A 25,789-nucleotide genomic window follows, 5' to 3' on the forward strand; every position below is an offset into this window, starting at 1 on the left:
TTCTTTTTCCAATTAATAGAAATAGTATAAATATAGCGGAATAAATCAAATAAGCGGAAGACTTAAATTAATAAAACTGAATAAAAATGCGGAAATTCGACATAAACTTCTACCCAATAACTGGTGTCACCTTACTCACGAACTACTAGGAGTAATAAATACATCCGATTGAAAGATAACATAAACTGTTTGTCCCGAATACATGAGATAACAGACTGAAATAAAAGATAGAGGAGACGTTGGGCCTGCAGATGCCTACAAGGCTACCTCGGTGCCTCGCTAGTCTGAGTGCTAACTCCCGCTCTACGGCTGCTATCCGAAACCTAGATCTGTGCAAAAGAGTACAAAGTGTAGTATCAGCACAACCGACCCCATGTGCTGGTAAGTGCCTAGCCTAACCTCGGCGAAGTAGTGACGAGGCTAGGACCAGACTACCAAATAACCTGTGCAGTTCAAACATATATACATGTACAGCAGAAAAGAAATACAGGAATTTATCAGTCAATGTGGGAAGGGGAAACATGTTGTGGGGAGGCAACAGTTGCAATTAGAAATCCTCAATAAAAGGAGGAAGCAACAAAATCAGAATATCAACAAGTATCAAAAGTCAACAGTTTGCACGGCATCACCCTTCGTGTTTTTACTCTCATCCTCACCCAAGCAATATTTATAATAATACTATGCACGGCATCACCCTTCGTGATTTTACTCTCTTTCCTCATAATAAAATTAATGGATATCGGTACAGAATGGTACATCGTACGGCACGAAATCACCCTTCGTGCTTTACTCTCTTTCCTCACAATAGCAAACAATGCACAGCATCACCTTTCGTGCTTTATCACTCTTTCTCACCCAAACCACAATCATAAATAAGGGGCAAGGAAGTAAACAGAATAATAATAGAGATCCCGGCATGGGAACAACAATTAAAAAATTAAATCCCGACAAGGGAACAACATTAATAATTTTAACATCCCAGCAAAGGAGATAATCAATAAAGCAACAATTACCCAGCAAGGGTACATTTTAACAATCCTTTCTCTTTCTTTCACATTCATTTCATCACTTACTCGACCACTTGAGCCATTACTCCAAAGGGTTCAATTATCTCATATACTTTCTCAATTCGTATTATAACTTGAGCCAATGCTCCTCGAAATTTAAATATCGCAATTTCTTTCACATGCTCCTTACAACATATAGAAATCATCATTAAGCATGGAAGATACAACAAAATTAGAATATTCGCAATATAAAGACTCACGGTCATGCTAGATACCAACGTATAGATACCTGTCATCGTGCCTATACGTCGTACTCGACAAATAGCATGTAGCAATTAAGACTCAACTCCTACTCCCTCAAGCTAAGGTTAGACCAAACACTTCTCGCTTTGCAACCTATTCGAAATTCCAATAAGCCTTTGCCTCGCGAATTCGTGCCCGAAATCCTCAAATCTAGTCATAAACACTTCAAAATACTCAACACGAATCGTAGGAACTAATTCTATATGAATTTACAAATCTTCCGGATTAAAATCCGAAATTTAGCTCAAAAATTGCCCGTGGGGCCCACGTATTGGAATCCGGCGAAACTCATAAAATCCGACAACCCATTCTGATATGAGTTCAACCATACAAAAATTATCGAATTCCGATGTTAAATGGACCTTCAAATCCTAAATTTTCATATTTGAAAAGTTTTACAAAAACCACAATTTCTTTCATCCAATTCCGAAATAAACGATGAATATTGATATAGATTCATGAAATGTAATCACTTTCGGATATAGAACACTTACCCAAGTCGAAATCGTGAAAAACCCCTTTGAAATCGCCCAAACCCAAGCTTGAATGACTAAAAATGGAAAATATTTCGGACTTTTCGATTTATGAACTGTCCAGTGCGATTTTACTAGCGCGGTCGCACATCTGGCCTCGCTACATGCACGTTCACAGGCAGAAACATTTCGAATATGCGTGGTCGCGCATCTGGACGCGCACCTGGGCGCGCATGTGACACATGTCCGGTAAAATTGTCATAACTTTCTGTATACACCTCCAAATGACAAACGGTTTGATGTTCTGGAAACTAGACTCATAGGGATTTAATTTAATAGGTTGTTCCTCACATAAATCCTTATATATATATATATATATGTAGATATGCTCGTCCAAAATGAGGTCTTGTGCGTACTCATTTGCAACTTTAGTCTATTATGAAATTTTCTAACTTGGCTTAGACTTAGGACTTTCCTTAGACCCCATATCTCTTCTAATATGCCTCGTACACCTATTATCATATCTAATTGGTATCCATCATATTAATAGTCCTCGAATGAGAAGTAGAGTCGACCCCTAAACTCTTAGCATAACTTATCTCTTTTCTCACACATCTAAAATTCCCAAATTTTTGACTAACTCCCAAATTTTACAAAAATTTTGCCAGAGTTTCCTTTATAACTAGGCCTATCCACATGTCAGATAGTCCCAAGAACCAATCCTAACAACACATACACAATCCAATCAATGTAACACCACACGAAAAATAATTCTGATAGTGACCTCATAAGCAATATGTTGCTAGAAAAGAAACGCCATATACATCAACTATTTAAGTGATACTCAACTCATAGCAGGTAAGTTCTTGACATTTTTATGAAATATAAATATTTAAATTAAAGATGACATTATTGGGTCATCACAATGATGGATTATCAATATATAGTAATTTGTGGAATAGACTTCTAATTTATACTGAATCATGTATTTTGATTATTCAAATCATCATGTAACAATAAGTAATTATACTAGATAATATTATATGCTTTGGTATAACTATATATGTAAAATTGATTTAAATCTCTAATATGTTTGATTAATTTATGTTTTATATTTTAATTAAATAAAATAAAATAAAAAATAATAAAAGTCTCTAGCGATAAATATTTAGATTCATTTTTCTCTTTAAAAGAATTATAAGACCTTGTTATTAAATTACCACTACAAAGCACTTTTTATAAAGATTGGCCAAACATAATTTATTTACTAAATGTTGCAGAAAGTACTAATTCTTAAATTAATTTGGCCAAATACAAACTGATTTTTTTTCAAAAGTACTTATACAAAAAGTACTTTTCAAAATAAGCAGATTTTGGCAACTTGGTCAAACAAGCTCTAACTCTAAGCAAGTAACAAGACATTTCTAATGATCAAATTTATTCTTTATGTACAGTTTTCTATCTTTGAGTTAATATTTGCTGGTTTTGGACAAAACTTTTGTCAACAAACGTTATCAGTTTTGTACTTTTGAGTACTTTAATTAAGAATATTACAGTTAGCATTCAAACCGAATAAATAGAAGTTACCTAGCCGAATAAACCGAAATCGAAAGGAAAAAAATCGAACCATACCGAATTAATTAAGTACGGTAATGATATATCATTTTAAGAAATTAAATACCGAAAATACCAAATCGAAATGTCTAAATACCGCACCATAACGACCAACAAAACCCTTGCCGGGATACTTTGAAAAATAACATTCAAAGGAAAAGCATCAAATAATTAAATAATGAAAAAGACGGGAGGTACAAACATGCAGATAGTAATGAATAACATAGATTCCTGCTTATTATCACAAAAAATCAAAATATAGGAAAGCCTAGTTTAACAAGATTTATATTCAATCATCTTTCTCAAAGCAAGAGCTATGATTTCTTTGTCTAATGACATGTCAAATCGATAACACTTTTACTAGGAAATATTCCCACAAAGGAAGTGTACTTTTCATTTGATTCTTCCCCACTCTCCCCCCTCCCCCCACACCCCTTTTTGGGGAGGAGGGGGGGTGTTTGTCTTTTGGTTTGGCAATAAGGTGTAATGTCATGATGACAAGTTCCTTGTACCAAAGAAAATAACAACGACAAATTCATCGTCACCAAACCAAAGGGCAAGGTATGATTTGTAAAACAATAATTTTAATCAAAATGTATGGTTTAAAGTACCTCTAAATTTAAATAACTCTTGATTTTCCATAAAATATATGTAAGTATAACGGATCAAATGACTAATTAGACTTAAAGCGTATTAGAATTACCTAAATGTGATAGTGGATGCTTTTCTGTCATTTCCAAACATCTTATCTTAGCTTGAGAGGCTTTGAGACACAAGATTGTACCTCATGGTTTGATTTGGACCGATTTCTTCTTAAAAAAGAAATTAAACCAAATAAATCAGTTGTCAAATTTTAGAACCAAACAAAATCAATTAAGTCATTTTTTGTCCATTTTTATGCTGGTTTTTTGAGTTTTCCAGTTATTATCTTTCTTTTTTTAATATGAAACATATATTACCAAACACATATTCCGACTACTACATTTTCAACGTAACACTATCAAGTCAATTGCTCTTTGAGAAATCTATCATTACCAAGATATATTGATGATAATTGAATCAAATAGTGATAGATAATATAAGGATTCAATGAAAAATAAATTAATTAATATAAAATAGATTCCGATACTTAACAAAAGAAACCACCAATCAAACTAAAATATAAGGACAAGAACTACATTATTATAATAATAAAGAACTAGACTAAAAGCACAAACGATTACAATATACTATAAAATTGTAGAAACTTTGTATAAAAATACACACACGTATAGGTGTAATAATAAATTTCAAAAAGATATTTCTATAGTCGGTTTGGTTCAATTTTTTCAATTATTTTTTGATTAAAACCAAAACCAAACCAAATTTGATCGGTCTTTAAAATTCAAAATCAAAATCAAACTAAACAAAAAAAAATCAATATTTTTAGTTGATTTTTGATTTGGTTGGATATTTCGAATTTTTATGAACACACCTAATTTCATGAAAGTTCCTGCCCCCTTCAAGCTCATTTTCAAGTTCTCAAAACCGAGTGCACTCTGAATGACTAAATTCGACTTTTTTCACCTTTTTGACAATTAAATATTACTCCCTCCATTTTAATTTATGTGAACTTGTTTGACTGGGTACGAAGTTTAAGAAAAATAAAAAGTTTGGAATTTGTGGTCCTAAACAAGTCAAAAATGAATCTAGAGTATTTGTGTGGTTATAAAAGTTTCTCATTAAGGGTAGAATTGGAAGTTTAAACTAAATTGTTTCCAGCAATAACATGAAAACAGCGTAATTAAATAAATAAGCGAAAGTCAACAATTTTTATAACTCAAGACTATGTCTATTACAACTTTCAAAACCTCAATACCCAAAACCTGGTGTCACAGTGTCACAGACTGTCTAAGAGTCACTACAAACAAGGCCTGAAGAAAATACATTAAACTGTTTCTGAACGAAAGAAAATAAAACAGGGAATAGAGATAGAGAGAGACGCCAGGGCTCGCGAACGCCTGCAGGTCTACCTTGGGTCTCCAGGTGGACTAAAGGAAGCCCTCCAACTACTGTACGTAAGCTGCTCTGGGATCTGCACACAGTGCAGGGTGTAGTATAATCGCAACTGACCTCATGTGCTGATAAGTGTCTAGCCTAACCTCGGCGAAGTAGTGAGACGCTAGGACCAGACTACCAAATAAACCTGTGCAATTTATTCATATACAACGGAAAGGAAAATACAGAAATAACCAGTAAATGTGGGAAAGGGAAACATGTTATTGGGGGTAACGGTTCTGAATAGAAAGCATCAAGTAAGGAAAGTAACAACATAACTAGAACATTGTCAAGAATCAGAAATCAACAATTTGCACGGCATCACCCTTCGTGCTTTTACTCTCGTTCTCACCCAAAACAATACACGGCATCACCCTTCGTGCCTTACGCTCTTCCTCACCCAAACAACAATGGAAAATAGGGTAGGGGAATCTATAACCTCGAAGTAAATCAAATAACAACAAGTAATGAAAGAAACAACATAACTCAGATATCAACGAAGAATCAGAAATCAACAAATGCACGACATCACCCTTCGTGCTTTTACTCCTGTCCTCACCAAAGCAATCATATAATAAAAATGTACATGGCATCACCCTTCGTGCTTTTACTCTCTCTTTCCTCACCATATAATCAATAAAATCGGAACGGAATAGTACATCGTGCGGTACGGCATCACCCTTCTTGGTTTACACTTTTTCCCCCACAATAACAAACAATGCACCGCATCACCCTTCGTGCTTTAACGCTCTTCCTCACCCAAACAACAATCACAAATAAAGGGGCAATGGAGGAACAAATAATAATAGAATCCCAGCAAGGGAATACAATTAAATAGTTAAATCCCGGCAAAGGAACAATATCAATAATCTCAGCATCCCGGCAAGGGAGATAATCAATAAAGCAACAAACATCCCGACAAGGGAGCAATTTAATAACTCTTTCTCTTTCTTTCACTTTTATTTCTTAACTCGCTTTACCACTTGAGCCAACGCTCCAAAGGGTTCAATCATTTCATATACCTTCACACTTTGTAACATAACTCGAGCCAATGCTCCTCGAAGTTCAAAGGTCACAATTTCATTCACAAGCTTTTCACAACATATAGAAATCATCACTAAGGCATGAAAGACACAACAAAATCAGGATATTCACAATATAAAGACTTACAGTCATGCTAGACACCAATGTATAGATACTCGTCACCATGCCTATACGTCGTACTCAACAATTATCACATAGCAACTAGGACTCAACTCCTAATCCCTCAAGCTAAGGTTAGACCAAACACTTACCTCAAACTTTCATGGCTAATTCAATCCTCAATTACCGCTTTTCCTCTCGAATCCGGCTCCAAATCGATTGTATCTATACACAAATGACTTCATAACATCAATAAATGCTAAACAATTCGAATCCAATGCCTAATTATAGCTTCCCAAGTATTCTTCCCAAAATCCCAAAAATCGACCCCGGGCCTGCATGGTCAAAATACTAGGTTCGAACCAAAATCCGACAACCCATTCATCCACGAGCCCGAATATATAATTATTTCCAGAATTCGACCCCAAAATGAGGTCCAAATCAAAATTAATTAAAAAGTCCTAACTCTACCCAATTTCCTAATTTTTACCCTTAATTACATATTTTAGGTCTAGAAATTCAATAGATGTTGATGAAAATGGAAGGAAATAAGTTAAATATTTACTTACCCAAGAGATTATGATGAAGAGAAGCTTCAAAAATCGCCTAAGAGCTTTGGAGAAGAAGAGGTTTGTGAAATTTTATAAAATCCCGAAAGTGTTCTATTTTTGGCCTTTTTAAAATCATTGGGCGAAAATGCCCTTCGCGTTCGCGACTGACCCTTCGTGTTCGCGATGGTTAGGCTGGATGAGCCTTCGTGTTCGCGTACACGGGCTCACATTCGCGGAGAGTAATCTCCTCGAGCCCTCGCGCTCGCGTCCCAGGGTTCGCGTTCGCGTGGCCAGGACCGCGTTCGCGAAGGGTTATCCCCCCCAATGCCTCGCGTTCGCAACCTGAGCTACGCGTTCGCATAGAAGGAAATTCCTTCAGTAACAATTAACCCATTGTGTTCGCGTGGATACTCCCACAAACGCGAAGAAGGCAACACCAGAAACCCAACAACTGAGAAACCTACAACATTTTCAAAGTCTGAAGCCTTTCGAAACACATCTGAATCACATCCGAGCCCTCGGGGCTCCTAACCAAACACACGTACTAATGCAACAACTTCATACGAACTCATCCGTGCGATCAAATTTCCAACATACCATCAATAACATCGAATTAAACCTCAAAATCAAAGAATTTTTCTCAAACTTCATAAAACATCAAATTTAGCAACTTAGGTCTGAATCACATCAAACGGACTCCGTTTTAAACCAAATTTTATAGAAATGACTTAAACCATATATACGACCTGTACCTGGAACCAGAACCAAAACACGGCCCCGATACCATCGCTTTCTAATCAGATTTTATTTCAAAATTCCTTAAACATTTTCAGAAAATAATTTTACTTAAAAATTCATTTCTCGGGCTTGGGACCTCGGAATTCGATTCTGGGCATACGCCTAAGTCCCATATTTTCCCACGGACCCTCCAGGGCCCTCAAATCACGGGTCTAGGTCTGTTTATCCAAATGTTGACCGAAGTCAAATTTATTCATTTTAGACTCAAAACTTAGCATTTTTCACAAAATTTCATATTTAAGCTTTTCGGCTATGCGCCCGGACTGCGCATGCAAATCGAGGCGACTCTAAATGAGATTTTCAAGGCCTCGGAAGCACAGAATGGATAAGAAAACAGGTGATGACCCTTTGGGTCGTCACATTCTCCACCTCTAAAATAATCGTTCGTCCTCGAACGGACAGAAGAAGGAAGTACCTGAGTCGGGGAATAGATGAGGATAACGGCTCCGCATATCGGACTCCCAGGTCGATGCCTCAGGAGGCTGACCTCTCCACTGAACACGAATAGAAGGAAAACTCTTGGATCTCAACTGACGAACCTGACGGTCTAGAATAGCTACCGGATCCTCCTCATAGGACAAGTCCTTGTCCAACTGGACAATACTGAAATCTAACGCGTGGGATGGATCGCCGTGATACTTCCGAAGCATGGACACATGGAACACTGGATGCACGGCTGATAAGCTCAGCGGCAATGCAAGTCTATAAGCCATCTCTCCCACTCGATCAAGAATCTTAAACTGACCAATGTACCTAGGTCTAAGCTTGCCCTTCATAGGCGACACTTTTAACAATACCCGCTCACCAACCATAAAAGCCACATCTCGAACCTTACGGTCTGTATAGCTCTTTTGCCTGGACTGAGTTGTACGAAGCCTATCCTGAATGATCCTGACCTTGTCCAAGGACTCCTGAACCAGATCCGTACCCAACAACTGAGCCTCTCCCGGCTCAAACCATCCAACCGGAGACCGACACTGCCTATCATATAAAGCCTCATAAGGAGCCATCTGGATACTCGACTGGTAGCTGTTGTTGTAGGTAAACTCTACTAAAGGCAAGAATTGATCCCACGAACCTCCAAAGTCAATAACACAAGCTCGGAGCATATCCTCTAATATCTGAATAGTCCGCTCGGACTGCTCGTCCGTCTGAGGATGAAATGTTGTACTCAACTCAATCTGGGTGCCCAACTCTTGCTGAACTGCTCTCCAGAAACGCGAGGTAAACTGCGTATATCGGTCCGAAATGATAGATATAGGCACACCATGAAGGAGAAAAATCTCCCGGATATAGATCTAAGCTAACCTCTCGGATGAATAGGAGACTGCCATAGGAATGAACTGCGCTGACTTGGTCAGCCTATCAAAAATGACCCAAACTGCGTCGAACTTCTTCCGAGTTAGCGGAAGTCCAGTGACGAAGTCCATAGTGATCCGCTCCCACTTCCACTCGGGAAGCTCAATCCTCTAAAACAATCCACCAGGCCTCTGATGCTCATACTTAACCTGCTGACAATTCAAACACCGAGCTACATATGCTACAATATCCTTCTTCATTCTACGCCACCAATAATGTTGCCGCAAATCCTGATACATCTTCGCAGCGCCCGGATGAATAGAGTACTGGGAACTATGGGCCCCCTCTAAAATCAACTCCCGAAGCCCATCCACATTAGGCACATAAACTCTACCCTACAATCTCAAAACTCCATCAGCATCTAAGGTAACCTGCTTGGCACCTCCACGCTGCACCATTTATCTAAGGACACACAAATGGGGATCATCAAACTGCCGATTAAGGATATGCTCCAATAACGAAGAACGAGCGACCGTGAAAGCTAATACTCGACTAGGCTCAGAAATATCCAACCTCACAAATTGATTCGCCAAGGTCTGAACATCCAAAGCAAACGGCCTCTCACCGACTGGAATATAAGCAAGACTGCCCGTACTGGCTGACTTTCTACTCAAAGCATCGGCCACCACATTGGCCTTTTCCGGGTGATATAAGATAGTGATATAATAATCCTTCAACAACTCCAACCACATTCTCTGCCTCAAATTCAACTCCTTTTGCTTGAACAAATACTGAAGACTCTTGTGATTAGTGAACACCCCACATGCCGCTCCATACATATAATGCCTCCAAATCATCAGTGCATGAATAATGGCTGCCAACTCTAAATCATGCACCGGATAGTTCTTCTCATAAATCTTCAACTGCCGCGAAGCATAGGCAATGACCTCGCCATCCAGCATTAGCACTACACCAAGCCCAATGCAAGATGCTTCACAATAAACGGTATAAGGCCCTGAACCTATGGGCAAAACTAACATTGGTGTCGTAGTCAGAGCTGTCTTGAGCCTCTGAAAGCTCGCCTCACACTCGTCCGACCATCTGAACTGGGCACCCTTCTGGGTCAACCTGGTCATCGGGGTTATGATAGATGAGAACCCCTCCACGAACCGACAATAGTAGCCTACTAATCCTAAGAAACTCCGAATCTCTATAGCTGATACTGGTCTAGGCCAGTTCTTGACTGCCTCAATCTTCTTCGGGTCAATCTGAATACCCTCTGCTGATATGACATGACCCTGGAATGCAACTGAACTCAACCAGAACTCACACTTCGAGAACTTTGCATATAGCTGACTATCCTTCAGAGTCTGAAGAACCACTTTGAGATGTTGCTCGTGCTCCTCCTGGCTGCGGTAATATATCAGAATATAATCAATGAAGACTATCACGAACGAATCCAATAAAGGCCTGAACACTCGGTTCATCAAATCCATAAAAGCTGCTGGGGCATTTGTCAACCCGAATGACATAACTAAGAACTCATAATGCTCGTACCGAGTGCGGAATACTGTCTTAGGGACATCGGATGCCCTAATCCTCAACTGATGGTAGCCAGATCTTAAGTCAATCTTTGAAAACACCTTGGCACCTTAAAGCTGATCAAACAAATCATCGATTCTCGGCAATGGATACTTATTCTTGATTGTAACCTTGTTCAACTGTCGATTGTCAATACACATTCTCATCGAACCACTCTTTTTCTTAACAAACAACACCGGCGCACCCCAAGGCGAAACGCTGGGTCTAATGAAACCCTTCTCAAGCAAGTCTTGTAACTGCTCCTTCAATTCCTTCAACTCTAGCAGGGCCATACGATATGGCAGAATAGAAATGGGCTGAGTGCCCGGAGCCAAATCAATGCAGAAGTCAATATCCTTGTCGGGTGGCATGTCCGACAAGTCTGAAGGAAACACCTCCGGAAAATCACGAACAACAGACACAGAATCCATAGAAGGAACCTCATCACTAGAATCACGAACATATGCCAAACAGGCCAAACACCCCTTCTCGACCATACGCCGAGCCTTCATATATGAGATAACACTACGGGTAGAATGACCAGGAGTCCCTCTCAACTCTAAACGGGGCAAATCCGGTAAGTCTAAGGTCACAGTTTTAGCATGGCAATCCAAGATAGCATAGTACGGGGATAACCAGTCCATCCCCAATATAACATCGAAGTCGACCATGTCTAAAAGCAACAAATACACGCGAGTCTCAAGACCCCCAATCACAACTTCACAAGAGCGATGGACTCGATCTATCATAATAGAATGACCCACCGGTGTAGACACATAAACAGGAATACTCAGTGAATCACTAGGCAGAACCAGATACGGTGCAAAATAAGATGACACATACGAATACATAGACCCCGGATCAACTAAAACTGAAGCATCTCTATCACAAACCAGAATAGTACATATAATAACTACATCTGAAGCCTCAGCCTCGGGCCTAGCTGGAAGGGCGTAACACCGGAGCTGGGCCCCACCACCCTAAACTACCTCTCTAGGACGGCCTGCTGCTGGCTGGCCTCCACCTCTAGCGGCCTGAGCTCCACCTCTACCCCCACCTCTAACTGGCTGGGCGGGCTGTGGAACACCTAGCGCCTGTACCATAGCACGAGAACCCTGATGCTGAGAGCTACCCGGTGCTCGAGGGCAAAACTTGGCAATGTGACCCGGATCACCACAAGTGTAACAAGCCCTCGGCTACTGAGACTGCTAGCCTTATCGACCTGAATGACCACCTCGGAATCTCCGAAGCGGCAGTGCACTGATGGGAGCTGGTGGTGCATTGTAAAGCTGCTAATCAGAATAATACGTCTGAGAACCACGACCACCTGAAGTACTATGTGAGACCTGGAGAGCTGACTGAAAGGGCCTAGGAGGGTGGCCTCTACCATGTGAATCTCTACATCCAGACGAGGTACCACTGAATCTGCCTGAATGACGGGGCCTCTTATCTAACCCATGACCACCTCCCTGTGATAGAACCATCTCAACTCTGCGGGCCACATTGGCCGCCTCCTGAAAGTTGATCTCACTCCCGGCCTCCTTGGCCATCTGAAGACGAATCGGCTGAATAAGACCAACAATAAACCTCTTCACCCTCTCTTTCTCTTGGTGGGAAGTATGACAAGAGCATGGCGAGCTAGATCGATGAACCTGGTCTCATACTGGGTGACCGTTATGGAACCCTGCTGGAGGCGCTCAAACTGCCTCCGATAGGCCTCTCTCTGAGTAACGGGGAGAAATTTCTCCAGAAACAACACTGTAAATTGCTCCCATGTCAAAGATGGCGACCCGGCTGGCCTGGCTAAGCAATAATCCCTCCACCAAGTCTTGGCGGATCCAGATAGACGAAAGGTAGCAAAATCAACTCCATTGGTCTCAATGATCCCCATGTTCCGAAGAACCTCGTGACAATTATCCAGATAATCTTGGGGATCCTCAGTAGATGCACCGCTGAATGTAGAAGTGAAGAGCTTGGTGAACCTATCCAGCCTCCACAAAGCATCGGCGGACATAGCCTCTCCATCGCCGGGTTGAGCCACCTGCTCCGGAGTGCGAGTAGCAGGAGTCTGAGCCCCTCCTCCAGCCTGAGAAGTGGCTGGTGCTACAGGAAGCAAACCTGCTAGGGTGAAACTCTCCATGAGGCCCACCAATCGGACCAGAGCATCTTGAAGAACTAGGGTGGAAATGAACCCCTTTGGGACATGAGCTAGGCCCACCGGAACTGCTGGGGCCGGAACCTCCTCATCAAAATCAACCTGAGGCTCCGTCACTGGGGCTGCTGCTCGGGGCTGAGATCTACCCCTACCTCGGCCTCTAGCACGGCCTCGGCCTCGCCCTCTCCCCTCATGGGAACTGCTGCTGGGGGCTCGGGCTGCTGAGCGGAGGATGAGGAAGCTCGTGTTCTCGCCATTTGCAAAAGAATCGAGTAGAAATCCAATTGGCATTGAGAAATAATCCGCACGACAAGAAAGAACAAATGTGAATTTTTTCCTAACTCTATAGCGTCTGGGGGATAAATACAGACGTCTCTGTACCATCCCTCAGACTCTACTAAGCTTGTCTGTGAACTGTGAGACCTATGTAACCTAGAGCTCTGATACCAACTTGTCACGACCCGGATTTCCCACCTTTGGGAGTCGTGATGGCGCCTACTAATGAAAGCTAGGCAAGCCAACCCTAAACTATTTTTTTTTCATTAACAAATTATTATTATTATTTTTTCCAATTACCAGCGATATTATGAAAACAGCAGAATTAAATAAATAAGTGGAAGTCAACAATTTTTATCACTCAAGACTACGTCTATTACAACTTTCAAAACCTCAATACCCAAAACCTGGTGTCACAGTGTCACGGACTGTCTAAGAGTCACTACAAACAAGGCCTGAAGAAAATACATTAAACTGTTTCTGAATGAAAGAAAATGAAACAGGGAATAGAGATAGAGGGAGACGTCAGGGCCCGCGAACGCCTGCATGTCTACCTTGGGTCTCCGCGGGGATTGAAGGAAGCCCTCCAACTACTGACCGTAAGCTGCTCCGGGATCTGCACACGGTACAGAGTGTAGTATCAGCACAACTGACCCCATGTGTTGATAAGTGTCTAGCCTAACCTCGGCGAAGTAGTGACGAGGCTAGGACCAGACTGCTAAATAAACCTGTGCAATTTATTCATATACGGCGGAAAGAAAAATACAGAAATAACCAGTAAATGTGGGAAGGGGAAACATGCTGTGGAGGGATAACGGTTCCGAATAGAAAGCATCAAGTAAGGAAAGTAGCAACATAACTAGAACATTGTCAAGAATCAGAAATGAACAATTTGCACGGTATCACCCTTCGTGCTTTTACTCTCGTTCTCACCCAAAACAATACACGGCATCGCCCTTCGTGCTTTACGCTCTTCCTCGCCCAAACAACAATCATAAGGCAAATAGGGTAAAGGAATCTATAACCTCGAAGTAAATCAAATAACAACAAGTAATAAAAGAAACAACATAACTCGGATATCAACGAAGAATCAGAAATCAACAAATGCACGGCATCACCCTTCGTGCTTTTACTCTCGTCCTCACCAAAGCAATCATATAATAAAAATGTGCACGGCATTACCCTTCGTGATTTTACTCTCTCTTTCCTCACCATATAATCAATAAAATCGACATTGAATGGTACATCGGGCGGCACGGCATCACCCTTCATGCTTTACACTCTTTCCTCACAATAACAAACAATGCACGGCATCACCCTTCGTGCTTTAACGCTCTTCCTCACCCAAACAACAATCACAAACAAAGGGGCAAGGGAGGAAACAAATAATAATAGAAATCTCGACAAGGGAACACAATTAAACAGTTAAATCCCGGCAAGGGAACAATATCAATAATCTCAGCATCCCGGCAAGGGAGATAATCAACAAAGCAACAAACATCCCGGCAAGGGAGCAATTTAATAACTCTTTCTCTTTCTTTCACTTTTACTTCTTAACTCGCTTTACCACTTGAGCCGACGCTCCAAAGGGTTCAATCATTTCATATACTTTCACACTTTATAACATAACTCAAGTCAATGCTCCTCGAAGTTCAAAGGTCACAATTTCTTTCACAAGCTTTTCACAACATATAGAAATCATCACTAAAGCATGAAAGACACAAAAAAATCAGGATATTCACAATGTAAAGACTCACGGTCATGCTAGACATCAACGTATAGATACTCGTCACCATGCCTATACGTCGTACTCAACAATTATCACATAGCAACTAGGACTCAACTCCTAATCTCTCAAACTAAGGTTAGACCAAACACTTACCTCAAACTTCCGCGGCTAATTTAATCCTCAATTACCGCTTTTCCTCTCAAATTCGGCTCCAAATTGATTGTATCTATACACAAATGACTTCATAACATCAATAAATGCTAAACAATTCGAATCCAATGCCTAATTATAGCTTCCCAAGTATTCTTCCTAAAATCCCAAAAATCGACCCTGGGCCCGCTTGGTCAAAACACTAGGTTCGAACCAAAATCCGATAACACATTCATCCACGAGTCCGAATATATTATTATTTTCAGAATTCGACCTTAAAACGAGGTCTAAATACCCAATTCCCTAATTTCTACCCTTAATTACATGTTTTAGGCCTAGAAATTCAATAGATGTTGGTGAAAATGGAAGGAAATAAGTTAAAGATTACTTACCCAAAAGATTATGGTGAAGAGAAGTTTCAAAAATCGCCTAAGAGCTTTGGAGAAGAAGAGGTTTGTGAAAATTTTATAAAATCCCAAAAGTGTTCTGTTTTTGGCCTTTTTAAAATCACTGGGCGAAAATGCCCTTCGCGTTTGCGACTGACCCTTCGCGTTCGCGTACACGGGCTCGCGTTCGCGAAGAGTAATCTCCTCGAGCCCTCGCGTTCGCGTCCAAGGGTTCACGTTCGCGTAAGACAACTACCCCACTCCCTGCCCAGGCCCATTTGGCCTTCGCGCTCGCGTGGCCAGGACCGCGTTCGCGAAGGGTTATCCCCCCAAAGCCTCGCATTCGCAACCTGAGCTACGCGTTCGAGTAGAAGGAAATTCCTTCAGCAACAATTAACCCATCGTGTTCGCGTGGGTACTCCCGCGAACGCGAAGAAGGCAACACCAGAAACCCAACAGCTGAGAAACCTGCAACATTTTCCAAGTCTGAAGCCTTCCGAAACACATCCGAAACACATCCGAATCACATCTGAGCCCTCGGGGCTCCTAATCAAATACACGTACTAACTCAACAACTTCATACGAACTCATCCGTGCGATCAAATCGCCAAAATACCATCAATAACATCGAATTAAACCTCAAAATCAAAGAATTTTTCTCAAACTTCATAAAAGATCAAGTTTAGCAATTTAGGTCCAAATCACGTCAAACGGACTCCGTTTTCAACTTAATTTTACAAAAATGACTTAAACCATATATACCTGTACAAGGGGCTGGAACCAAAATACGAGCCTGATATCATCGCTTTCTAATCAGATTTCATTTCAAAATTCCTTATACATTTTCATAAAACAATTTTACTTACAAATTCATTTCTCAGGCTTGGGACCTCGGAATTCGATTCCGGGCATACGCCCAAGTCCCATATTTTCCCACGGACCCTCCGGGACCGTCAAATCACGGGTTCGGGTCCGTTTACCCAAAATGTTGACCGAAGTCAAATTTATTCATTTTAGACTCAAAATTTAGCATTTTTCACAAAATTTCATATTTAAGCTTTCCGGCTGCGCGCCCGGATTGCGCACGCAAATTGAGGTAACTCTAAATGAGGTTTTCAAGGCCTCGGAAGCACAGAATGGATAAGAAAACAGGTGATGACCCTTTGGGTCGTCACAAAAATAGGTTCATATAAACCGGAACGGAGGGAGTAACTCTCTTGGAAAATAGACGAACATAAAAGATTATACTGAATTATAAACTCAATAAAACAACCTGCTTAAAGCCTGACGACAGCTGACTATAACCACAAAGTAATACTACATTAAAAGCTGATTCCAAAACCTTTGTCTAAACGAATAATAATACCCACGTTGTACCATATTATGTATCCTCCACACGAGCTCCTATGATGTTAACATATTGAAAGCAAAGACCTTAAACATGCTGATCCCAACCAAAACAGGTCAATGGTACAACAGAAAATCCTTGATAAAGAGAATATGTTAGATAGTCAAGCTGCATTATCACTTAGGATGTAAGAAAGCAACTCATCAACACTCTTCTCCCATACCAGAATATGACCATAGCGAACTTTAGAAGTTGTCCAGCAGAACTCTTAAAAATGCATCCCACCTATTTGGTAGTTTGGTACAGCCATTTGCAAAAAATATTCAAGTTAACATCCAACAAATTCCCAAAATAAGTCTCTTTACCGCCGTACGCATAATAGTTCTAGATACAATAAGAAGCCAATTAAAGGGGAGCGGTAAAGTTGATGTCATGTGACCAGGATGTCAAAGGGTTCAAACAGTGGCAGACCCATAATTTTATGCAAGCGGTTTCAATCTTAGAAATACATAACTTTAGTCGTAAAATAGTAGTTATCAAGTGGGTTCAAATAAAATATTTATACAAAATTTACGCAGCTTTAATCGTAATTTATACATATACATAATATTATTTTTTGATGAAGCGGGTTCAGTTGAACCCCACCACGTCCATCCGCCACTGGGTTCAAGCCGTGAAAACAGCCTCTTGCATTTATGCAAGAGTAAAGCTGCGTACAATAAACCTTTGTGGTCCGGCGCTTTCCTGGACCCCGCGCATAGCGAGAGCTTAGTGCACCGGGCTGCCTTCTTACAATAAGAAGCCAATTACAAGATACACAGAGAGAGAGAGATTTGAGATGGCAGGGGAGCTGAACACTATATAGAAGGTCAAGATATGGACCGAACAAAATCAATAACTGTGAGCATACCTTTGAGTGTCATTCCTCTATCTCAAAAGTTGCACTATAACATCAGAAAGTGAAGAAGCTTACCTGATTCAGCAGCTATGTTGCGCGAACTTTCCAAAATGATGCCGCACCCGTGTCGGATCCTCCAAAAATATACTACTTTTGGAGGATCCAAGACGTACCCGGCGAAATTTTCGGAAAGTCCGAGCAACATAGTTCAGCAGGGCCATCCTTACAAAGCACCAGCAAAAAGTGGCCAAATATATTGTAATAGCATGTTACTGTCGTAAACAAAGGCATACAACTCAAGACTTTCCTAACCAGAAAATGAATGAAATTCTAAAACCAAGGCTAGAAAAAACCAGCTTCGTGCTTTAGCTCCGTATGAAGACAAGTAAATTTTATAAATGTAACCAGACAAAGTACAAGTGTACATGTAACACACCATATCTACATGCCAAGTCTTCTGAAAATGGACCTTTAGGTTGGTAAAAGAAAATATACAACAGAGTGACAGACAAATGAAAGCAGATGGTTTCAAAAACATGTTCCTCAAGGTATACACCCACTGCCCTCAAATTCTTCGTCGTATCAAACCATACACCAAAGTTACAGGGAGATCCCTAACACTTGCCCTCAAGTCAAAGTAAGGACAGGACAATCAGCTACAAAAGAACAAGTTCATAGATCCCAAACAAAATCTGAAAAAACATCAACCCAGAATATCCATCAACTAACAAAAGCAAACCAACACAAATTCCACCTCCTCATACATAAAGATGTGTGCATGTCAAAATTCATATCCACGGTCATCCCAATTCCCATGATTTTGAGGTCTGACAGTTGAAAGTAACTCCTCACGACTAGAGATCCTCAGTCGGAATAGGGCTTATCCTTGTACCTGTAAAGAAGCTTCTTCTTCTTTGACGTAGGATTGTCAATTGTCAAAAGTATCTTACCTAGCTCAACGATCTTGAAGCTGCTGCTAACAACAGGTTCATCAGTTGACGTCATCTTTCTAGGCTTCTGTATGTTAACAGTATATCCACTGTCTGTATTCGGCACATATTCAGCACTATATGTCACATCCCAACCCAATACACGTAGCTCCCAGACAATAATGCATTTCTGCAATCAAGATGCTTCAATGGTGAATTATCATAATTAAGATGATGAAAAGCTGGTTTTTATTCTGTTAACAATATATTCTACAATTCATAAACAAAGTCGGCAATTTTTCTCCATAGAAAGGAAAGCACAAATCATATAAATGCATTGTAGCTTCACCTCATTTACAATGATCTCCACGGTCTGCTTTGTTGCAGGTTTTACAATGATCTCAGTGGCTGGATCATTGACAGTGAACTCAGGATTGCATTCACAGTAATCAACGCTGAGGCCCCCATATTGAACAGGTACTTGCTCAGGAGATACGTACCTACACGGAGCCAGTTATACAGACAAGATTACTTCCACTTCTAGCACACTGTTAAGAGTAAAGGCCATAATTGTGCACGCATAAATTGATATAAAGCACAGCTAAAAGCTCTCACTTGTAAAGGGTTTCTGCAGTCTTTGATGGACCAGCAAATACAAACTTGCTTTTTGTTCTCTGGGTCATGAATGGGCTGATCATTGTGTAGAAAGCTAAATACCACCAAGGGACATTGATGAACACCTTCAAAAATCCAAACAAGAACCATAAACTTTGTGCCAGACTACAATATTTGAACTTCAAAAAAAGGGAATGAAATAACCAAACTACCAAAGAACAATAATAATCCAAGATATGGAGCCTTGGTTCAGTGGTAAAGATGTAGGACATTACGTGTTGGTCAGGTGCACATTAAAGATTCGAACCCTGCCACAAATAAAGCATTGTATTTATGTCGGGAGGAGGGTAGAGAGGCAGCCCATACTTCTCAGAGTTCTGAACCAGTGCGTCAACTGGAATCAAGCGGGAAGCCCACGGGGAACTTCTACGATATCCGAGGTATGGCACACTAGGCTTATAAGTAATAGACATCAACTAACAGCTAATCCTACTTAAACATAGTGCCACATACATATAACTAAACCTACGCATAAACACTGCAAGAAATCGCATCATAAACAAGTGCTTATCAGCTCTATTTGGTAAATGCGGAAGCAGATTTAGACAACTTTATATCAGTTAAAAACTTAAAATCATCACATAGAAAGGCTCCAAATTCATTGCCAAATATAGAAACGCTTCAAATGAATCGCCAATTAAAGAATCACAATCACCCATTATCATCATGGAAATGCTTCAAATGAATATAATTAATTCATCATATATACTATGAGCTAGTGTATTAACTACCTGCTTAGCGACGAACTCAGGATAATTATCCTGAAGCAAATGCAAGGCCTGCCTAGTAGCAAGCCGAAGCTCCCTCTTCCCTGGACCAGGAGAGTTCTTGAGATCACTAACTTGAAAGATAGTATTGATTCCACCTGGATTGAAATCCAACTTCCTTATACTTCTCTCCAAGAACTGAATCCGCCAACGCAAGAACTTGTTCCTCTTCTCCTCATCTCCAAAGGTTTTGTTATACAATTCCTTATTCTGAAACTCTCCATACACATTATAGCAAACAGGATGTCCCTCTTTATCATGACCATGCATAAACACAACCTTATCAAGATCATCACCAAGATCTTCATCTACAAGCTCTTCAATGTTAAACTCCTTTCTCCATAAAATTGTCTTCTTTAACATTGCAAATGAATCCTTAACCTTGAAATCTCTAGCTCTAAGAAATTTGAGCAGAATCACATCTGCCCTATCATCTTTCAATAGTGGGATTCCCCAAATGGATACTTCCTGAGGTAAATCAGTAATTTCTGTTGATGGGGTTTGAGTTTCTTGGGTTTTAACTGCGGTTCCAGTAGTAAAGGTTTGATTTTTAATGGATTCTTGAACAAGAAATTTGAACTCTTCAAGTGATTTTCTCTCAGAATCAGATAGATCTGAGACTTTATTACTTTCTTCTTTGAATGAAACCAAAGATTCAGGGATCTTTTTCGCATCAGCTGGTTTAGATTTCTCAGATTCAGTAACACTAACACCCTCTGCTTCTTTCTCAGGAACAGTAACAGATACCTGTTCAGCTGCAACCAGAGTTGGTTCTTCCGGTGAAGGCTCAGTTAAAGGAGTATCTTTTTCAACTACAGTAACAGCAGGGTGATGTTCCACAGCTTCTGTTACTGATTCTTGCTTCACTGGTTCAACTTCAACTGAAGCAAGAGGTGGTTCAGTTGCTGTTGGTTCTACTGCTAGTGGTGGAGGTGGGGGTGGGGTATCTTCCTCAGCCGTGGATGGTGGCTGAAGGTTATGTTCTGGTGGGGCTGTATCAGCCATTTCTTGGCCTTATTGAAACAGCAAGAAAAGCAAATGGTGGGGTGAGGGAAAATGAACAGTTCTTGAATGGAAAGTGATAGATACAAAAGTGGAAGTGATGAGGATGGTTTGGTTTGTAGTAACGACAAGTATACAGTAGTAGTAGTAGTAGTTGTAGTGAGCTGAAAAAGAGTAGTAGCTATCAGTTCATTCTAGAGAGAGAGTGAGAGTGTGTGTGTGTGTGAGAGAGAGAGAGAGATGCCTTTTTGGACAGAAGGGGGAAATGGCTGAGGAGAGTGACGCAGTTTTTGCTCGTGAGCTGTTGAGGTTAAGGGTTGACACGAAAAGGGTTTGTTTTGGCATCTGGGTTTTTTTTGTTAGAATGTGAGAATCCTAGGTACCCATAAAACATGGCTTTTGCCTCACCACCTCACTCATTTTTATATATTTTATTCTTGTTTTTTTAGTTAAAGGGATGATTATATATTACCCCTCTAATTCACAATAAATAACTATTTTACCTTTAGCATACCAATTAAGAAAATATAAACTCCTAAAAAATTATTTTTTAAATTAATCTTAATTAATTGTTTTCTTGACACATTGGAATACGTAAATAAAGCAAATTTTGTAAAAATAAAATTATTTTTTTTTTGATTATGTAAATGGACATTTATTTTAAATCAAAATAAAAAAGATAAAATAGTCACTTATTGTGGACCAGAGATTAGCAATTAAGGGAAAATAGGTACATAGTATCCCTAAGCACAATATTAATATTGCATTCCAAAATATTTTTTGAAAATATAGTTTCTAGAATATCTGCTCAAAAAGCTTTATTTGTAAATACCGAAACAACTGCTAATATTATTGTTCTTTCAAAAAGATCTTTCTTTGCACCTTCCTTTGCTTGTAGGTCAGCTCCCCTGTCCGTAGTTGTGTTTCACCTCCCTTTTTATTCTATTTTATTTTATGAGGATTGTGTACTATTTACTTGTGTATATATATTGGATAAAACAAAGTGCATTAGCAAGAGGTGAAATTTAGGGCCTGTTTGACCATAAAAAAGATTTAATATTTTGAAATTTTTTTACTTTTTTCGCAATTAGTGTTTAGTCACAAACATTTTAAATTTTCACTTGAAATTGAATTTCATAAAATCTCGAAAATTTAAAAAAATTTAAAAGCTATTTTTCAAAATTTTCACGTCAAATCGTTCATAAAAATTTAAAAACAACTCCAAACTATATATTTATGTTCAAATACAACTCTAATTTTCAAATATCATTTTCACTTGAAAAGTATTTCACTTTTTTCCAGAATTTCACAATTCTGATGTAAACGCCCACTTAATCAACAGATTAGTAATATTAATTGAGAGAAGATGTAAGGTGAAATCGTTTGCTTTGTATGTTAGTGACTGAATTCAGCAAATCCTTTATTCAGTAACTTTTTGAAGTATATAAAGAAAATTATATATTTAAACATCTTTTAAAGAATGTAAATTCTTTAGGTTAGCCACAAAAAATATCAGGACAGATATTAAGTTAAATTTCATAAAAGGAAAAAGTGAAGTACTAGTAAGATGCATGCTACAAATAAATATTCACAATTAGTTTCTTTTGCGAAAGTTTGGAAATATAAATTAAAAAGTTTCAACTTTTAGAATTGTTTTATGGCAATTTATAATGTACAGAGTGGCGCTAGTAAAAAATGATTAACTTTTTCCTCAAAGTACGTACTATTTTAATTTATTAAGACATAAAAAAGTGATCGAACATGTCCCTTTTGAAAGGTTAACGGTATTACGGTACCAATAATTTTGGGGAAGTGCACAGGTGGTCACTAATAACACATGTATTTACTTTTAAGTTACCGTTTAAAAAGTCTTTAGTCTTTAGCCATTGCTTTAATAAATTTTAACTGCCCGGACGAAAATACTCTTATGCTCATATACTTAAGTTCAGGACTTCAGGACTACATGTCCTTAATTTTTGAACTTGAAACTCTAAGTTCAGGACTTCAGGACTATATGTCCTTAACTTTTGAACTTGAAACTCTAAGTTCAGGACTTCAGGACTATATGTCCTTAACTTTTGAATTTAACTTCAGGATTTCGGGACTACATGTCCTTAACTTGTGAACTTGGAACTCAAACTTCAGGATCAAACGTCCTTAACTTTTGAACTTGTAAGTCAAAGTTAAGAACTTATTGTCCTTAACTTTTGATCTTGTAACTGTAAGTTAAGGACCACATGTCCTTAAATTTTAAACTTATTAGTCTAAATTCAGGACCAAGTGTCCTTAACTTTTGACCTTGTAAGTCTAAGTTCACGACCAAGTGTCCTTAACTTTTTAACTTGGAATTCAAAGTTAAGGACTAAGTGTCCTTAACTTTTGAAACTTGTAAGTCAAAGTTCAGGATCAAGTGTCCTTAACTTTTGAACTTGGAACTCAAAGTTAAGGACCAAGTGTCCCTAACTTTTGAACTTGAAACTTGAAGTTCAGGACCAAGTGTCCTTAACTTTTTAACTTGTAACTCAAAGTTAAGGACACTTTTGAACTTGGAATTCAAAGTTAAGGACCTATTATCCTTGACTTTTGAACTTGGAACTCAAACTTCATGACCTATTGTCCTTAACTTTTGAACTTGTAACTATAAGTTCAGGACCTATAGTCCTTAACTTTTGAGCTTGTTAGTCTAAGTTCAGGACCAAGTGTCCTTAACTTTTGAACTTGTAACTCAAAGTTAAGGACTGTCTGTTCTTAATTTCTATGCTTGTAACTCTAAGTTAAGGACCAAATATCCTTAATTTTAGAACTTCCAACTCTAAGTTCAGGACCCACATAAAAAAAAGAGAATTTGATTCATTGAAATATGAAAACTCAATTGGTATTCTGCCAACTGATCTTCCGCTTCCAAAAAATAGCCTAAGACCATTAATTCACTCCACAAAGTGTCTTCAAAACCTCTTTCAACAAATACCCCATTTGCACTAATTTTTGTTTGTGAATATCTCAAACAGAGAAAAGAGAAACACTTGTTTGTGTTTTCCTTTTCCTTTTCTTGTATTTTCCAGCTAAAAATTATAGATTAACTGGACTAACTTCCTCTGCAAGAGCCACGCCCAGCTTGTTTAGTTTTTAATCAAGAAACCAGAGCCCATGTATTCGATGCAGAGTGAGAAGCGAGGGTTTGAGAAGAAAAGCAATGGAAGAAAGGGTAAAAATGTCTTTTCATATTAATTTTAATAGAGTAGTGGCTATTTTTGCTCAACATTAGAATTGCTGGATAAAAAATAAATAGCACCTTAAATAGTGGCTACCCCATGTCATTTTTACACAATTATGCTCTGTATTAGTCTTTAGGAATAATTATTGAGTGAAATTAATAATTATTTGTATAACTTAATTTACTAGAAATTTTTCTTAACAGGAAAAAACAAAAAGCTTTCTTTTCTCGAAAGTAGGGGTGTTCACAAAAATCCAAAAATCCGAACGAAACCAAAAACCATACCAAACCAACCAAAAAATTGATAATTTTTGGTTTGGTTTGGTTTTGGTTTTAAAATTTAAAAACCGATCAAATTTGGTTTGGGTTTGGTTTTAATTAAAAAAAAAAAGTCGAACCAAACCGGATATAGGAGTAGCTATTTTAAATTTACACATACAGACACACACACACACACACACACACACACACACACACACACATATATATATATATATATACATACACACACACACACTTTTATACAAAGTTTTAAAATTTTTTATAGTAAATATTAATTGTTTGCACTTTTAGTACAATTCTTTACCTTTACATTCTAGTTTAATTAGTAGCTTTCTTTTGTTAAGTGTAATAATCTATTTCATGTTAAAAATAATATATTTTTAATTGAGTCCTTAAATTATTTATCACTATTTGATTCAATTATCATCAATATATCTTGGTAAATAATAGATTTCTCAAAGGGCAATTGATTTGATAGTGTTACGCTGAAAATGTGGTCGCCGAAATGTGTGTTTGGTGGTGTATGTCTTATATTTAAGAAAAAATCGAGAAAAAACTGACTTAGTTGGTTTGGTTTGGTTCTAATATTTGAAAAACCGACCTACTTGGTTTGGTTTCTTTTTAGGGAAAAACCGATCTAAACCGAACCATGAACACCCCTACTCGAAAGAATCCATACTGCTCTTTCATTTTGTTTGCATCAACCACAGCTAGGGATGTTCATAAAAATTCGAAAAACCGAACCAAACCGAAAAACAAACCAAACCGACCAAAAAAAACCGATACTTTTTGGTTTGGTTTGATTTTTGTTTTGAAATTTAAAAATCGATCAAATTCGATTTGGTTTTGGTTTTAATAAAAAAATCGAACCAAACCGAATATAGGAGTAGCTAATTTAAATTTATTATTACACCTATATATATATATATATATATATATATATATATATATATATATATATATATATGTGTGTGTGTGTGTGTGTGTGTGTGTGTACCTTTATACAAAGTTTCAAAAAATTTATAGTAAATATTAATCGTTTGCGCTTTTAGTATAGTTCTTTACCTTTACATTTTAGTTTGATTGGCAGTTTTCTTTTGTTAAGTGTAAGAATCTCTTTCATGTTAAAAATAATATATTTTTAATTGAATCCTTAAATTATTGATTACTAT

The 25,789-nt window shown here is 38.6% G+C and overlaps 1 protein-coding gene across 1 annotated transcript; it reads right to left on the bottom strand.

Annotated features, from left to right (window-relative positions):
- Nucleotides 1–18,124: 18,124 nt before the first annotated feature.
- Nucleotides 18,125–21,492, bottom strand: LOC104223311 (patellin-3). The gene is made up of 4 exons (XM_009774726.2): nucleotides 20,084–21,492; nucleotides 19,293–19,417; nucleotides 19,027–19,177; nucleotides 18,125–18,867 (listed from the first exon to the last, which is right to left on the bottom strand). The coding sequence occupies exons 1-4, from the start codon at nucleotides 21,122–21,124 to the stop codon at nucleotides 18,613–18,615; spliced, it is 1,572 nt and encodes a 523-aa protein (XP_009773028.1). The 5' UTR covers nucleotides 21,125–21,492; the 3' UTR covers nucleotides 18,125–18,612.
- Nucleotides 21,493–25,789: the final 4,297 nt, after the last annotated feature.

Source organism: Nicotiana sylvestris, chromosome 3 (assembly GCF_000393655.2).
Source record: "Nicotiana sylvestris chromosome 3, ASM39365v2, whole genome shotgun sequence".
NCBI lineage: Eukaryota > Viridiplantae > Streptophyta > Magnoliopsida > Solanales > Solanaceae > Nicotiana > Nicotiana sylvestris.

Excerpts from the sequence above, each read along its gene's own strand:
- LOC104223311 (XM_009774726.2), bottom strand. The coding sequence starts at position 21,124 with ATGGCTGATACAGCCCCACCAGAACATAACCTTCAGCCACCATCCACG. Across the intron at positions 19,418-20,083 it reads CTGAGTTCGTCGCTAAGCAG|GTGTTCATCAATGTCCCTTG; the intron begins GTAGTTAATACA and ends GGATTTTTGAAG. Across the intron at positions 18,868-19,026 it reads TGGAGATCATTGTAAATGAG|AAATGCATTATTGTCTGGGA; the intron begins GTGAAGCTACAA and ends TCTTGATTGCAG.